The sequence below is a fragment of the Cephus cinctus genome, unplaced genomic scaffold, assembly GCF_000341935.2.
Source record: "Cephus cinctus unplaced genomic scaffold, Ccin1 Ccin1_scaffold0101, whole genome shotgun sequence".
Lineage (NCBI taxonomy): Eukaryota > Metazoa > Arthropoda > Insecta > Hymenoptera > Cephidae > Cephus > Cephus cinctus.
In genome coordinates this window covers 457,147-474,288 of record NW_014332838.1, presented here as the reverse complement: position 1 = coordinate 474,288, position 17,142 = coordinate 457,147, and the positions used below count along the sequence as shown (strand labels likewise).

At 38.5% G+C, this 17,142-nt stretch overlaps 1 protein-coding gene across 9 annotated transcripts in view; it reads left to right on the top strand.

The window, feature by feature from the left end:
* Positions 1–17,142, top strand: part of LOC107274742 — a 190,158-nt gene that overhangs the window by 127,165 nt on the left and 45,851 nt on the right. For all 9 annotated transcript variants that reach the window (XM_015754210.2, XM_025092065.1, XM_025092064.1 and 6 more), the window contains one exon: positions 7,368–7,484. In XM_015754210.2, the coding sequence (XP_015609696.1) occupies positions 7,368–7,484 (117 nt within the window). The remainder of the gene's footprint in view (positions 1–7,367; positions 7,485–17,142) is intronic.

The window sequence follows — 17,142 nt, the reverse complement described above, 5'->3', positions numbered from 1 at the left end:
CTCACGTAACCGATTTTTTGCTCAAAAGGTCAAACAATTTTACGATACCCACCCTTTATATGATTCATCAAACGTTGTACGAAATCAAGGAAATAGTATTTTTTTATACTCATAAGTAATCATTTATATACGAATTTTCTTTGTACCAATTTGTGCCATGGCTGCTATTGGAATATTTTAAAATACCCGCCTATTTTCGACCTTTATCCTTCTAGTTGTCTTTCGAAAGTCGAGTAATTTTACAAACACAGCCTTCACCAATACCGTCACGGTTTAATAAAAAGTCGCAAATAAAAGCTGCATAAAAATAAGTGCCGAAACAAAAAGTATAAAATGTCCATGACGCAACGACGTCCATACATTTCACTGGTGGATTCGATATCAGTTTTATGCGAAATGTTGGATTCACTCTGTTCCATTCTTCTCTTTTCCATAACCATAAACGAACTGAACGTCTCGCCATTGATTATTTCATATTTTCGATGAAAAATTTTCGTCGTCTTATAAATCGAGCAGATTGTCAAATATTTTAATTCTTCAAAAATATATACAAACCATATCTATAAAAATATATACAAACCATATCCATCTATCGTTCATTTTTATTAATATTACGTAAGCAAGATTAAACCCGACGGATGTTCGATGCCGGATTACGGGTACCGTAATTATTCTTATCGTTAGAAATTTGATTTCATGCTCGCTGGCATCTATAACATCGTCCGGCACACACGGCAGCATAACGGACGACATGTAAAATGGGCTCTGCCGTAGCAGCTACCTGCCTACGAGACCAACGTTGTGCGCTGCCATTTCTAGTTCGAAATAACAGACATAAATCAGCCGAACGCGGTACAATTCTATGCGGAATCGCGATGTTTTAATAAAACGCAACGAAGCCCAATTATTCAACTCAACGCCATTCGTCTGTCCCTCTAGCGCATCCTCCATCTATATAAGTATACATATACGTATATATATTTCACTCCTAGTTGAAATATCACTGTCCATTTCCATTTTGCTATCAAAAGACATTTTTTTAATACGTCCAAATAGTTCTCGATCGTAATTTATGGTATGCATTTTGATAGCCATTTTTTTTCACTGTCATAAATGATTAACGAAAATCATTATCGATTAATTTTACCTATGGATTTTTCTCTAATTTTTTTGTGAACAACCACAGCATCTTGTGCCACGCGAACGTGTCACGTGCTCGGAGAGAAATAAGTATGGGAAAGTATATACGATGTTCCTCTTGAAAAAGTTACCTAAACATCTTCGTACTTTCGTCAAGTCATCTCCGGAACGCCGATGTCAATTCCAACTTGTATGCTCAAACGTTATTACAAAATCCACGTGTCACATATGGAAACAGGCTTTCACGTAATATTCCCATCACGTGGAATTTTACCACTGCCTCTACGTATAACAACCCTTGTTCAGACCTTGCCAGATTATCGCCATATGGGACCCTAACGAATTGGATGAAACTTGAATCAAATAATCGTACGAAAGGAAAACTTTTGCTACGAACTTTTGCCTTTCAGTATTTTTTCTTGTCCAACGACATCGCCAGATATACAATTTTTCTGTACGTAAGAAATTTTTTTTATACGTGGCACGTCAACCGTATGACTAAAGGTAAAAATATATTTTTGGTATATCCAACCTTCGTCCAGATTGAAAATATATACCTATCGGATTCTTTAATATTTAAACACCCTATATAGTTGTAACATGAATCGACGGCTCGCTGACCCTATAAAGGCGTGACTAAAACGAAGAGGGAGGAAATATAAAATTCGAGTCGGTTCAGTGCGATAAAAGATTTCCGTTTTACTAAAAGCAGTTTTCCTCGTTTGTGTTCCCTTCGCGGTTTATCCGGCTTCCCTACGAAGTAAGTGTACAAACAGAAATACGTTCTCTACCTGTCAAAGTTACCGCCTTTCGAACCATATACACGTGCACATGTGAATAGCTATAATATATAGTTATACATCCATCCCTATACAATTACTACGGGAACTCGTCAACGAGGCAGTCGAAATTACGCTGCCAATCCTACTGGCAAACCTTCTAATCCAGCAAAGAGACATTTGATCTTGTTGCTCTCTTAACAGGAACTGGCAATTTCGAAAACGTAAAATGGATTGAAATTTGAAACCGTGTAGTTGATTGAATTTTCTTCAATCATGGTTATTAATACTTGAAGATATGTAGGTGGCTAATATTACCATGTATATTTCAGATATTACATTCATTTATTATATATAGCAATTTTTTCGACAAACAGCCTGTAATATACAGGGTGTAACTTCTTCGGAGTCCGATGAGGGAGGAGCCCATATCACTATCATAACAATACCTCGTTCGACTAAAATTTTTGTTTCGATACGTCTGCTAGCTACATTGTATTGAATAAATTCTTTAATAAAGTCACATCGTCCAAAGTCTCTTTCGAGATATAATATCCCTCCCTTTAGTAAAAAAATCCATGTCAAGATTTATCAAAGTTTAGTTTGTAGCATTGTTATCGCTTTATTCGGATTGCGATTGGCTGTCGATGTCGTCAGTCGACGAATATGATCGTTTAGTTTTTAAAAAATAGTCCTATCGTTATAGATGATAGTGATTCGTTGCGGATGAAAATTTTTGGTTGAGAAAAATATTCATCGTTTAAAAAAATGATATGTCGGTTAACGAACAGTCTGGTTAATATAATATAATAAAATAATAATAGATAGATAATAATATCGGTTTTGAAATAAAATGATTGATTTTGCAAACCGTTGTTGCGGCTGATGAGAGACAGATCGGTTTAGACAAAGAGTATTTTATCAGTGAAAATCGAAATTGGTTTAGAAATAATGTTGAGTAATTATACAAAATTTTTTTAATTTAAATTTAGATTGTATCAATGTTTGGTTAGTTTTAGAAAGACGCTCGTGTAAATTTGTTGCTCGGTACGTAAATTATGTTTTTCAAGAATGGATATGCAGTATTATACGGTATTTGTTCGGAGCCCTGCTCTTCTGTCGCGCGCGTATTTCTCTAGTGCGTTTATAAAATCTTGATAAAATTTACAGTCAAGTGAGAAAGACGAATATGGATATGGATGAGAAAATATTACGAATTTATCCGTCAGATGAAAATTGCCTCGTCGAAACTCTTTATCAGACGGTATATCAAGCAAGTAAACAGGTGTAAGTATCTATCTGCAGAGACTCTGACGAAATGGGAAGAGCGTTGTGGTACTGATACTAGCACGGAAGAAAAAGTCCGTGAGAAATTGTATGAAGCTCAGGTAGGTCGGTTGGTATCCAATTTCCTGAGATACCTTCATCGGACAGGTTTCTCGTACACGTCAACCGCTGGACAGTTGGCGAGTAGAAGGAATTTTCGAAGAATTGCTTTCCGATAAAACGAAACACTTTTATACCTATACGTTGCTATACGAAACTTCCAGTGCAATAAAAAGTCTTTGACAGATAATCCCGAGCAAATTGTTCAATCAGTTTTATATAGTTTCGTTTGGATCGATATTGATACAATTTGGCGATTATTTGGTTGCGCCACGTTTTTCCTTTTAATACTTAAATTATTAATCATTCTGTATATTATTTACTCACAGGTTATAAAATATAATCCAGTCTTCCTCTCTAGTGTCTAATTAATAGTTTGTACGTGGCTCGAGTATTCGGACAATACTGCGTTGCCTCCTGCGGGCATAAATCATTAACATTTGTAGGTACACGTTGGAGATATACATCCGGTATATATTGTTAGGGAATAATTGGAATCAAAATTCCGGAAATACATTCAACGAATTTCTGATATATCCAAAATGTCATTAATATATCTAAAATTTTAGAAAATTAGTATAACGTGTCTTCGTGTATACAAATTTTTTAAATTACCTGTTAGATATCGTTAGAAAATAGAATTTGCTATGCCTATTTGGCGAAACGGTCTAATCGTCACGTAGAACCATATATTTTATCTGGAAATTTCGAGAAAGGGGGAAAGTTCGAAAATCTTGCGAGAAATCAGAGAAATAGTGTAAGACACAGAAATGGAAGGCGGAAAGCCAGATTCGTCGGGGTGATGAAGTTCAAGATAGTACAGACACTGCCAAAACTCGTACGATTAATTCAAAATTGTGCGACACCACAATGGCGTAATATACCTAGGAGATATCTGAATCTCACCAACAATGAGTCACCCTGGAACGTTGGGAGTGAATGAAGATTTGGATGAGCCTGTATAGATAAAGGGATGGTCTGTTACGGTAAAGGGATTACTTTGAGGACTATCCCCCTTTAACTTCCGGTATTGTCTCATTGATATGTTAATTAACATTATTGACAAGAACGCCCTACCGTATCAGGAACATTAAGATCCTATATCCGTAAAACGAGTACGATTTTTTATTTTCGTCTAAACTTAATTTTATACTATAATGAGACACGTAAGAACTAGCTACCTTTCTCGCAGTGAGTACGAACAAAGAATTCGAATTTCAAATAACGATACTCAGCCTTCAATATTCGTAGAATTTAAGTGACCGAACGGCTACGGTTAAATGCTGTAATACACGAATGGATGACTTATTTACGTAAAAGCAAAATTAATTTATTTAAAAAACACGAAAGGGGATGCTTGAAAATTTTTCTGCGAGCCTTTGCCACAGAGAATGATCCCGAAGGTTGGAATTGGATTTTTGAGGAATGGTAAAGAAGAGTCAAGGTATACACGTATAATCCTAGAGCCACAGCAACGAGTACAGAAGGGATAGCAGGGGGTGTAAAGGGGATGGAATAAGGTAAGAGAAGAAAACGCGAGGGTGGAACTTAGGTATATGGAGAAATTCCAACCCCTATAAACCTTCCACGGTAGACTCGTAATGATTCGTATCAAGGATTAGCCAACCAGCTGGGCACTATATAGGTATAGGTAACAACCAACTAATTTCGAAGTTGGATGCTTTATAACAATAAAAAGGGAATAATAAGCATAAATTCAAAGCCATTACAGAAGAGGTGAGAATAAATGGTTCTAATTGACGTCTATTCGCCAAGGGGTCGCGGCGCATCATTTTTGCTTCATGAAATAATAATAATATTATAACAATAACTACGAAAATGCCCACGAAAACAATAATCAACCGACTGAAAGCATCAATTAATTAATATAAAAGTTTAACAAACTAATTTGAATTTTCAACGCCTTCCTGCGCCTCTCCATTCAGACGCTTTTCTTTCAGGTTGTATGGACGCTTCCTCATCCTCCTCCCACAACCCCCCCTTTTTACTTGAGGAATGCTCCATGTTCGAAACAGGTCACGTACTGGTTCGCGTTCGCCACTACGTCCGTTCGTAACCGAAGAAATTTCTCTTCTCTAATACGAAACGTAGCTGCGCGATTCCTATCAATTTCCCAGCTTTCCGAATTGCCTTGGGGAAAGGTTGAAAGAAAGAAAGCGAATGGGCTTACACGTACAAAAGAAAAAACGTGAAACAAAAAATCATCAGTACTACAGTAAAATATGGAAGGATAATACTTCCCAATTTGAACTGGCAACGGCAGTTGCAGAGCGTCAAAAATGTATAATTGAAAACTAGTGAATATGGTGAATGTAGCCTGAGGGTTTGCGATATAATATATTGTACCTCTCTTCGTGTACAGTTATATATACTGCATATAAGGTAGCATGCAAATGGATGTGAATTATTTCATTTTCTCGCTAATCCATGTGAATATTACAGTAAAAAGAAATGCAAGAGCGAGTATGGCATTTTGTAATATTTACCAGTTTATTAATTTCATAGGGAATTCGTATTCCTTCCCGTAGAACGTAATCAGGAATTATCATGTTGTTATATGTTGTTGTCATGCTGTGTATATGCTTTTAACGAATATATATTAACCAAAGTTATACATATATTATTTGATATATACGTTCAAGTAGAATTTCACTGACCGATGAATATCTATATACGTTTAGAACGAAATAATTATGACCCGTTCGTCACTCGGCAAAGTGTTGGTGCATGGACTAAATTTTTACCACGTTCCACTCCGAGTGATAACCACGCGAATCTCATGGGTGCGATCGAGCGGCCATTTTTCTCGTCGTTTTTCCTCCGGGAACGACCAGCGGCTAGTGGAGAACAACTAAAGAGTTTGCAAAACGAAAAGGTAGAATAAGTGAAAATGTGAAACGTAATTTAGGGGCTTAAAGTGAAAATTTCACGTTAAAAGCATCATTGAACGCGACCAAGCATATCTAGTGGATTTATCATAGGGAAAAAAAAAATTCGTATATTTTGGAATATAATGATAATATTTCGAACGTCATATACGGTATTACCTACTTGATGCCATTTACACAGTATTCTGGTCTAATTGAATTGAGATCGTTCGTTCATTGCGTATTACAGGTAAATTACGTAAGCATACCCCAAATTCTATCCACCCTTACATATAGACTCCTAATACACCCTTATATACTTAAGCCCACGCAATAGCTCACAATAAGCTCACGGAACGGAAACGCGGAGCACCGAAACTAGAAGATGAGTCCTTTGAAGTCATCCGTAATCAATGAAGCAATCCTTGAAAATCTTCCTGATGGGTTTTCCATTTGGAAAACTTGAGTGTAAGACACCCTTCCTACTACAGAAGGGTATTTCGGTGCTCTATTAAACAAAAAAAAAGGTTGTAAAAAAGTGACATATTCGTATTCTCAGGGTGACTCGGTCCATGCGAGATAAGAGAAGGTGAGAAATAAAGGGTCGAAGTGGCAACGCTAAAGTGAGGGATGCTGTGGAAAAACATAAAGGAAAAAATATACAAGTATAATGCGTACGTCCATAGGATGAAATAGAATTTTATACGGCACCCCTTATGTATTGCCGTTAGGGTATATAGTCAGGGAATATAGTAGAGGAGGCAGAAGACAGTAGGTAGAAAGCTGATTCGCAGTCCTTGCGAATAGGCAGGTCTGGCTTACAATCCTTCGCCCAGAATTCATAGGTACACAAGAGGGAAAGCCTCGTGTCGAATCCATACGGCCTTATCCAATCGTATCCTAAATGGCTTCTCAAACGAATTAAGATCGACTGGTCCGCCTTAATTCCACGCTTCACTGCCTTTCGCCCCACCTGCCCCACCTTACTAGGCATTACCAGAATCCAGATTTCCGGGCAACCGAAATACATGGGAAAATTGCTATACCCAACGGGATCGGAGTAAACTTATTAGTCCCTGGAGTGAGCGAAGGGGTAGGCTCTTCTGGCTTCTGTGAACCAGTGTTAATACTATCCCCCCTGACTATCCAGACCTGAGCTATCTTTTTGTTCCAGGTGCGAGGGCGGTTGGCTCGAACTGGAGGGTGGAGCACGAGTCTGCGGACGGAACGAACGATTCGATCGACCTGTGGTGCTTTTCTCGGACAAATCGGTCGCCATCTTGCACATGCAGTGAGTACTCGCCCAATGTATATTTTATAGTATCGCTTTTTTTGTAACACTCTCATGAAGTTTGGATTTATTTGTATAAAATTTTGCTCTCTTTCTTGCCCTTTGTGGACGTCAAGAGTTATTCCGTGCACAAAATAAATTCGCATTATAATTGCTAATTATATACAGTTGAAACGGAGAGGTACAGGTGGACGTCACAATAATATGCATTTCACATTCATCCATTATGAAGTAAGAACATGTTCCGAGCTGAGTGCTCCTAGCTCTAAATTTCGTAGCGATTTTTAAAAAGGCTTACTACGTACGGATATGTATAAAGTGGATTGCGGTAGTCACTTGGTAACGAAATGATCAACAATCGACTTTCACGTAATTACACAGAAATCGGGAAAATATTTTATTTATGTTCAAAGACAGATCTTGGACTAGTTCTATTACCACCTTACTTTACTTCCCTAAAATCCACTTCTCTTCGCGAATCTAGTAATTTTCTTTGACTATTTCCATTTTTTTTTTCACTTTCGTCAAAAGTCTCATGAACTCGTAACGAGAAAACATCCCCCGAAGGCAGAGTGACAAACATGGAATTTCAAAGGTCTGAGCGTAGGTAAAAATCTGAATAATTGATTGCTATATTTTCCCAGAGTAAGTAAACCGTCAATTCTGAGCTGAGGAAAAGTGCCGAGAGTAATGTGGCTCTTGGTCGCGGCGACCTCAGTCGCGTTCATTATTTATGTTTCTTAATTGGGTCGCGGAGAGGAAACGCGGCCGAAACCTCGTCCAGCTTAAGTTGCTTAGTTACATGGCTTATATCAAATATTTATGAAGAACCTTGTCTCTGAGGTCAATATATGATCTCGCCAAGTGAACTTCCCAGTTATCTTCCGAAAAAACTGAGAAGTACGTTAATCCGAGCGACAAATTTTTATTTTACCAATAACACTTACCACCCCTGCTTAAATTACTTATACCACGAAATTTGTTAACTAGGATTTTTCACTATATAAAATTTGTACTCATTCGATGTATATGCTTTGCAGATAAAATTATCTTTGAAACAAAATAATCTTTATCGACACAACCTAAATGTATTTGCGGCATGAAATACTGTTAGGTTTATTATGAATTATTTGGCTGATGACAATGACGAAATTCGTATACGATTAAAATTGCTCTGGGGTAGTGTATACAGTAGGGAGGTACTGGGAGCGAAGTATAATTAGCACGATTGCGTTTATTTAGCGTTTTATTTGAACGCTTTCGAATGCGAATAATCATCGCGTGTTTGGCACATTGTCAGCCATCGGAATTGTAACCGCGACTGGGAGGAGAGCGGTAATAAAGTTGAGTGGTATGAGAATGGTTGGAAAAATCTTTAAGGGTAGCACTCGAGGAAGTGTTTTTCTGCCAGTAATGGATTCCATTGATATCTTGTAAAGGAACAACGCATCGATCAACTTTTCCCTTGAAAGAGTTACGGGAAGCCTCCGACTCCCGTAACCCTTGCCAAAACCCGCAGACCGATAGCCTAACCCCTTAGACCCTGAAAGACGTCGCTCGAATACGAAATTTTAAGTCCATTCGAATCCGAACTAAGGGCGGCGAAATGAATAGGAAAAAGAAAAGCCCGAGGGTGGCTCAAAAGCCACGATAGGATTCCATTGGTCGAGTAACGTCCACAAGCGTCGGTAATAATGTCACCCTTTTTCATTCATTTATTACCCATGCTTGCAAGAGATTCCAAATCAGTAGGAAAAGTACTTTTTGGAATGAAAGGAAAATTTGAGTCTCTGAGAGAAATAGAAAATTTTTTATCGTGCTAACAAATAAATGATTTAGTGAACATACGCGGTTACGTATACAGGGGTTGATTGAGATTATAAAAAAAATTCATATTGCATCGTTATTGGTCACCCGTACGCGTCACACGTTATGCTTCGACAATTTACGATTAGAGGGTGGTTTAGTAGGGTTGTGGAGGCTGTGGGACGATAAAATTTATATAAGTTGAGAAGTTGAGTGTAATGTGGCAAAGCGGCAGCGCGCGACTGGCATAAATGTGTCGGGGGATGATATACGACCTACGACCCTTGGCTTGTCCATGGGAACCCAGGATTTTCAGAAAAACAGTGGAAAGTTCAACAGCCATAACCACCCCTGTTGTTCCTTGGACGACAGTTCTCTGTGGACTAATAGTTACTAATATTTTATGTGTTTAGGGTGACCAGCAGTTTCTTTGATTCACTAAATGCTACCAGATTTATCTCGTTTGAATTTAGTGCAGTCAATGGTATACTATTACACAGGTACTCATGCCTGAGAAATAATTTCCATCATAACAATGGAATCCGATATGAGTTTTCCTACTTAGGAAAAGCATAACGTGCGAACTTTAGCACGGAAAATCGCAATTACCGTAACGATTTAGAAATTTTCCGACTGTACCCCATAGCTTAGATCTCTATGTAATAAAATAATAGGAGTGATAAGAAAAATAGGAAATTACTGTAGTACATATATTATTTTAATTTGCGGTATGTCGAATTTTTACTCATTTTCATATTGGCATATATCAATCAGAAAATGTGCTATTCTATAGTATTTGATGTTCTCCTCTGTAATAAATAAAGGCTTGACTTCGTTTAGGCTAGAAAGAAATCGAATAAATTCGTAAAAGTTCTTAATAAATCGTGTGGAATTTCGCGCTTCTCTTTTGCGAACTTCTCCAAGGACAATTTTCCTCCTAGTTGGCGCTTTGCCCTCCCGAAACAAAGCGTCGTCAATTGTTATCGGGGTCAGAACTGAGGAAATATTTGAGCAATTCCATAGAACTTGCTGAACTTAAAGGCTCCTTTCTATCGAGACTAATGGAGGTTTATTTCTAGGTGATACATATTATAGGCAGCATTGCTGAAACATTGATTTTAGCACTTTGCGTAATTAAAATTTTCGAAATATTTTCATTTGGCTGATTTATAAAAATGTCATATCCGGTTGATTTTTAAAATGTCACAATAGACGCTACATTTGTATATGCGTGTTTGTGCTTTGGCATTGGAAAAAATCGCCTGTAATCGATCAATGGTGTATATATACAATTTTTTGGGAAATTTTCTTTCATTCTTATCAGCATTCCATTTCACAAATGAATATGAAAAAAGCGCAGTTGTCATCGCGTGAAATCTACAGAGAAAAAAGGGGTCAAAGGACTCACGGAAACATGCGGCACGTTTACCATAAATTACCGGAAAGTTTTTATTGTCCCACGAAAAATAGACTAGAGATTGTGATTGATGCATTGATGCCAACCCTCGTCCATTCGTTCACGTTTTACCAAACATCCACTCGATTTCCATCATGTTGCAGAGAGAGAAAATTGCAACACACCACTAGGTCCACTGCGTCCCTGGCTGACAAACCGTAACGCGTGTACCTCAATTTTACAGATTTCAATCAGAAAAATTGCAGAATCCATATACAGGCTGTACCAAATTTCATGCAAGATAGGGCCGCGTTCGGGAGGCATCAAAGATCACGAAAATCATCTTGTACGGAAGTTTTTACATTTTAAATCGAAACAGATGAAACTTGACCAGAACCAATAGGAATGCTAAGCACATAAAAACTCTGAGCTTTCTTCCTTTGCCTTTGTTTCTCGACGGCATCGACGACTGACAGAGAATATCCAAAATAATGAAAAAGATCAATAAATTCGTGATTAAAAGTTTGCAAAAAAAAATTACAACAATCACACTTTACGCGCTCTCGTTTTTTTACGTCGAGTCAATTTTCATTTTTCTTACACGCTTCTTCACTTTCAACGAACATTTAAAGTAAGACAAGACCAGAGAGTTTTTAAGTTTTCATTTGCCTCTGACTTCGTTCATTCGTTAAAAAAAAAAAAAAAAGAGAGAAGTAAAAGGGATCGCGATATGAAGTACTACGGAATCGAAATGAGAGAGGGTATAAGTAGGATATATACTCGAGTAAAAATAATTAGGCAATTTCTCGAGAGTCTTTGTAGAAGTTTTAAGGCGAGCTCTACTCTCAATGGCGTGTAACCCTCGGGGTAAGCAGTAGAAATAAGGGCGAGCCATAACAAAAGCAGGACAATGAGAATCAACCCTCGGTATATATACGTACTACTAAATTTCGAAACGAAGAGCGTATAAATTTCAAGCCCCTTAATTCCAGAATGCAACGGCAGCACTGGGAGATAACTCGAAATCCGAGTTTATTGAATGAACTCGATACAAAAGTGCGCAAACAATAACGTATCCCATAACGATATATAGTATATACAGTATCCGCTCTACCGCAGTCATCTATACTCTCATTCATATAAATATATCATAGAAGAAAAAAAATATCCACGTAACACTGTACCCATAGTACGAGAGGAAAATTTCTTTTTTGCGACGTCACGCGATTCCCTGTAATTAATGTTCTGCTTGGTAGCGAGCATGAAATTGTGTGAGGCTACATAAGACCGCGATGTTCGTTCTTCTGAAAGTTAATGTCGAGACGGCAGAGCAAGAGGGAGAGATAGATAGGTGAGTGAGTGAGTGAGAGAGAGAGAGAGAGAGAGAGAGAGAGAAATGAGAAAAAAAAATAAATGAGCCAACCTTACGAGTGACTACTGAATTTTTAATGAATCTTGACTAAGAGATAAGTTTATGTCGCGAGTTGATCCCATCGCGTACAAGAACTCTTGCGAGGAACGAACAACCCTTAGTCAAAGTTCAGTGGACGCCATTGTTCACCACTGTGAAGATGCTGAATAAGGTTTTCGCTTGCTTTACTTAAAACAGTCTACTACTATACTTACTGTCGAGTGAAGTGGTCGTATTTACCAGGAGCAAGTCATTCGGCGAAATTTATCCCAGGGCAGATATAACCCCTTGCATGTATAGAAGGTAAAGGTATAAGTCGATACATAAGTCACCCTTGTGTAAGGGAAGGTATTTCTGGTAAAGTGAAAAGCAATGCTGGAATCACCTGGGAAAATATTTGTAAGCGTGAGAAACGGCCAGGCGCATTTGGGGGTTGTAATAAAAAGAATGAGAGAAGGGGATGAAAAATCCATCGAACGGCGGAGTTCGGTTTCGACTGCGAATAAGTTTGCGCGACGATGATTGCATGGATGCGGGTCCATGCTGCGTCTGCGTATCTCGACTAGCGATGGTTAAGATTAAAGGAGCAAGGGGGAGGAAACAGTCAGGCGTTTGAGATGGGAAGAAAAAAATATTGAAATTCTCTGTTATAAAATCTGATTGAATTTTGAGATATGGCAAACAAAAAAGGAAGCGACGTTGATCCGCCAGAGTGCAAAACCCGTCACTCTCAGATACTCAAGCTCTTACATTTTTCTGCCACTTTTCCACTAGTCCTTTATAGCCAACCCCTTACTCCACTATTCCCTTTATCCCTTGTCAAGGTGTCATTTGCCACCTTATACTTTTCTTTCAACGAAAAGGATGCTCACTCTTAACTCCTACAGCTTTTAGCTTTCTCGACCAAACCCTCGCGGATTCGTGGTCTCTCTTGACCGAGAATTGTAACAGGCAGCCAAAGGAAAATGCTCACCAGGACTTTGGGTGCCACAAGTTTCAGGATGAGTTTGCTATTTTATTCGAAAAGAAAAAAAATGTCGCAAGCCACGCGTAGCGTGTTATTCTTTTAATACTGTCTTCTTTCTTTGGTTTTTTTTTATTTTTAAAATAAAACATGTATAAACACGGAATTATTTACCGTCGCTGGAATATTGATAGGGCGTTACTATCGATACAAAGAATACGAATGGTTCAATGGAATATGAAATAACGTGTAAATTCAAGGGGAAAAAAAAAGTAGATGTCGGCTGTCCTTAACAATTTCATTCCCATCTGTGAGTCGCGTACTTTCGAAGCACGAAGACGAAAATAGATTTTTTTTTTTAACGAGATAATTTCCATGCATAAATTTCGTAAAATCGAACGCCTTCGTTTTCTCGATATCCAGAGGGTTTAGAACGAACTAAAATTCTCTAAGTGATATCGATTCGAAGCTTATACCAATGTACGAAAACAGGAAAACGAAAACCCTTGGATGGAATCATAGAACTTGAACAGATTACACGAATCCAGAGAATTCGTTATTCGGATTAACCGCGATCAGCCCGCTGTTCCCTAAAGAGGATTTTCCTTGTGCACGTGGGATTTGCCATGAAGGTCTATAGAAAATATTCTAGTTGCCCACATTTTATCTCTTTTTTACCGGTCGGTAAAGAAGTTTTCGTTTCACAAAAGAAATGTATGGATGTACGTCCTTTGCTTCTGCTTGGCGTATACGTACGTTGCTACGTAGATCCTTGGGTAACTTCTGGGTGCAGGATACTCCAACGACCTGTAAGCTCGATGTCCTAAGGACGATTCAAATTGGCTAAATTACGAAAGGGAGAAGCTATGTAGCTCAACACTTCATTCTGAAGATTACTCAACCATTTCGAAATGGCAGCCATCCTCATTTCTAACCATATATCAAGGCGGAAGACCTACAAGTGATTGTGCCCATAAGGTCTGCAAATTACACGGCCATTATATAGTACATAGTGCTGATGCTAACGACAGACATTAATGCCGTCACGAAGGTCCTCGAACCTGCGGATTCCCGACGTAGATGCCACTTATCGTTTTTACCTAGTCCCACGAAAAATTACCTCACGCTTCCCTCTAATTGGATTTCACGTCTGGCAAGGAAACCGAAATTTCAAGAGAATAGTTAGGGCACTGATCTATCCCTGGGGAGAGAATCTTGAAAATCATTCCCAGGAAGTTACCCTCTTCTCTCAAGACTCTCCAAACCTTAATATAATTTGAATATTGCGAATCTTTGAGATTCACGTATATATATATTACGTTATTACGCAATTTTTTTAACGACTTTGTATTTACCATATGCTTTTCTACGATGGTATGTACCGAGTAAAAAAATTGTCCGGCCTATTTTGACGGCGTTGCGTAATAATTTACTTGTCAAAATTCGTCATCCCTTAATCAAAGCCGAATCAAATTTGCCTCGCGCAAGTGAACTCGGCATATGCAAATGGGCGACTACGTAGTCAGCAGGGTAGTAGATGAACCCACTGAAATCATCTTCGAGGACGAATTGTCTGAGGGATAGAACAGACAAACACAAAGGCGAATTTCGCTTGTGTAACCTTCGTCATTGCTTTCCAAAAGTTGGAAATCAAATTAATGTTTGCGAAAATGTAGAACAGAGACTTGATGGAAGCCAAGTAGGGACGTACCACTATTTATGTGACAGATGCTATTTTTGAATGCGGCAAATTTAACGGAACAAACGGAAAAATATTGATATATTTAAAAATACACATTTTTTGAACCATTGTTTCCTAAATAAGTATCAACTAAGCGTCTTATGTTTTATTCAATATTGTACATACAGTTGCGATTTCATTTTTGCGTTGTGAACGGGGTGTACCTTGGTTTCATCGAAGTGCAGAAAATCGAGCAATTCGAGACGAGATAGACGGAATCCCGGCAATTTCGAAATTCGTAGCTCGGAAGTAACTTTAACTGCAGCCAGCGGGTCCCCGAGACTCGAGAGATAGACCCAAAGTGCATCGTTGCGAAGTGAAGCGAAGTGGAGTGAAGTATAAAGGTACCTACGACATATATATACATATATTATATATATAATACTATATATAGTATAGACATACAGTATATACGTATATAGTAATGCCCGTAATGGGTAAGATTGTCGTAATTTTCGGCGGATTGTCGTCGAGGGTAGTCGTCGAGTAGTTGGCAGGAAGAAGGGGTGGCTACCCTGGCTGGAAATAGGCGGGAACGGAGCTGTCTCATTTATTCTCGAAGCAGCATGTTGTCGGTAAAGTTTAAGGGATGGGAGTTTCAATTTCAGTAATAACGAGGAATAATTATCGCATAACGATCAAATCCATAAAAATTCTCAAAAACACTGTCGTATTGAAAATTCGTTATCAGAAAAATGTTTTTGTTCGCTCTTAATCGTCCGACTAATTCCAAACATTTTTTTTAACATACGCTTTCTCTTAGCTACCGCACACGTGTGGCATTGTCACGCAAATTGTTGCGAGGCTTTAACGCAAGGGAGTATGTTAAAGTCTGTAGCTTGCAGCCTTACATGGTCGAAACCACGGAAATCCGTTTGCATTTGCAAGGAAACCGCAGTGCTTCCTGGTGAACTGGGTACGATGTCCGGATAACGTTCCGGTCTAGTAATCACAAGCTCTTGCTTTCCCAAGCCCAGAAGCGTCTAAATATTTAGAACCTTAGACACGGGTCATGGGGTTCACCGTGGCGAATGGCATCTGAATGGGGATTGAGACGATTACTTCATCCTTGAATAGTCCGTATAATGTAGACGTACAGAACGTATAATATCGATAAATAAAATGAATAAAAAAAATAATCAATAAATCATCGCACGTTTTCATAAACCGAAGACGGGTAATAATTTTTTTTTTAATTTTACTACATTTACTAGGTGGACGATGTCAGCGATTCTAGAATGTTATGGCCACAGTGCAGGGTCGTTGACCCGCTGATTATTAACACCCAACAACTTTTTATTACTAATAAAATCGAACCCTCTCGTAAATTGACAAATTTCAAAGTTTCATCGTTAAATCATATCACGTATACGAGATACATACCTGCTGTGTGACAACAATTCTTTTATACGTACAACAGAGGCGACGGTGGTTTTAAAAATTTATATTGCACGACAATACGATATAGTACTTACCTATATCCTATATACTATGTACATAACGTATGAGGCCACAACCGCCAATCCCTATTTGTAAGTATTGACATTTTTATAAAATCCACAAGGCATCACCCTCAATTTCTCCAAATCTATTTTCACCTATCAGGGACACAAGCCCCACGTAAAAACGGCCTGCATACAAGAATAATGCGTTCACCGATCCAAATCCGTATCACGACCCAGAATAAATGATGAACGTAGTACTTCTACGAGAGAGCACTTCAACTGTCATTTGGTCAAATGGGAACGAAGAGATTTGGAGCGAAAAGTCAAATGAGGATTATCCCTCAGATATCCGTGCCATCATTATCGATAACATATCTATTTATGTATATATATTTATATCGTCATATATAAGTATATATCCTTACAGTACTGGTACTAGAGCACCTGACCTTATTCGTTCTTCAATTCTTCGTGTCAACGTGTATGATAATAGGAAGTTTTCCCTATAAAGAGGATGCGGAATCTACCACGAAATGGGGATGAAAGGTGCGAACGTAGGTACCAGTGTTCTCAACCATTTTCGACGGTGTGGAGTAAAACTACGAAATTTAACCTCAAGGCCGTAGTAACGTATATACGTATAGTACATAGAAGTACCATGAAGGTAGACGGATCCTACAAAAGCACTAGACGTAAGTCGTCCCAGCTTCTTCCACTGAGCGTCTTATCTTGCTTCACTCGAGCGGAGCAAAACACGAAGGAGATACCATAACACGAGTGGGAGCATCATGTGTGCACGGCGAAGAGGTTACTGAGGATGAACCCTGGACTATACAAGGGAGACTGGATGTAAGCATCCACTTATGGCGAGGTATCCAACCGCACTCGACCATCT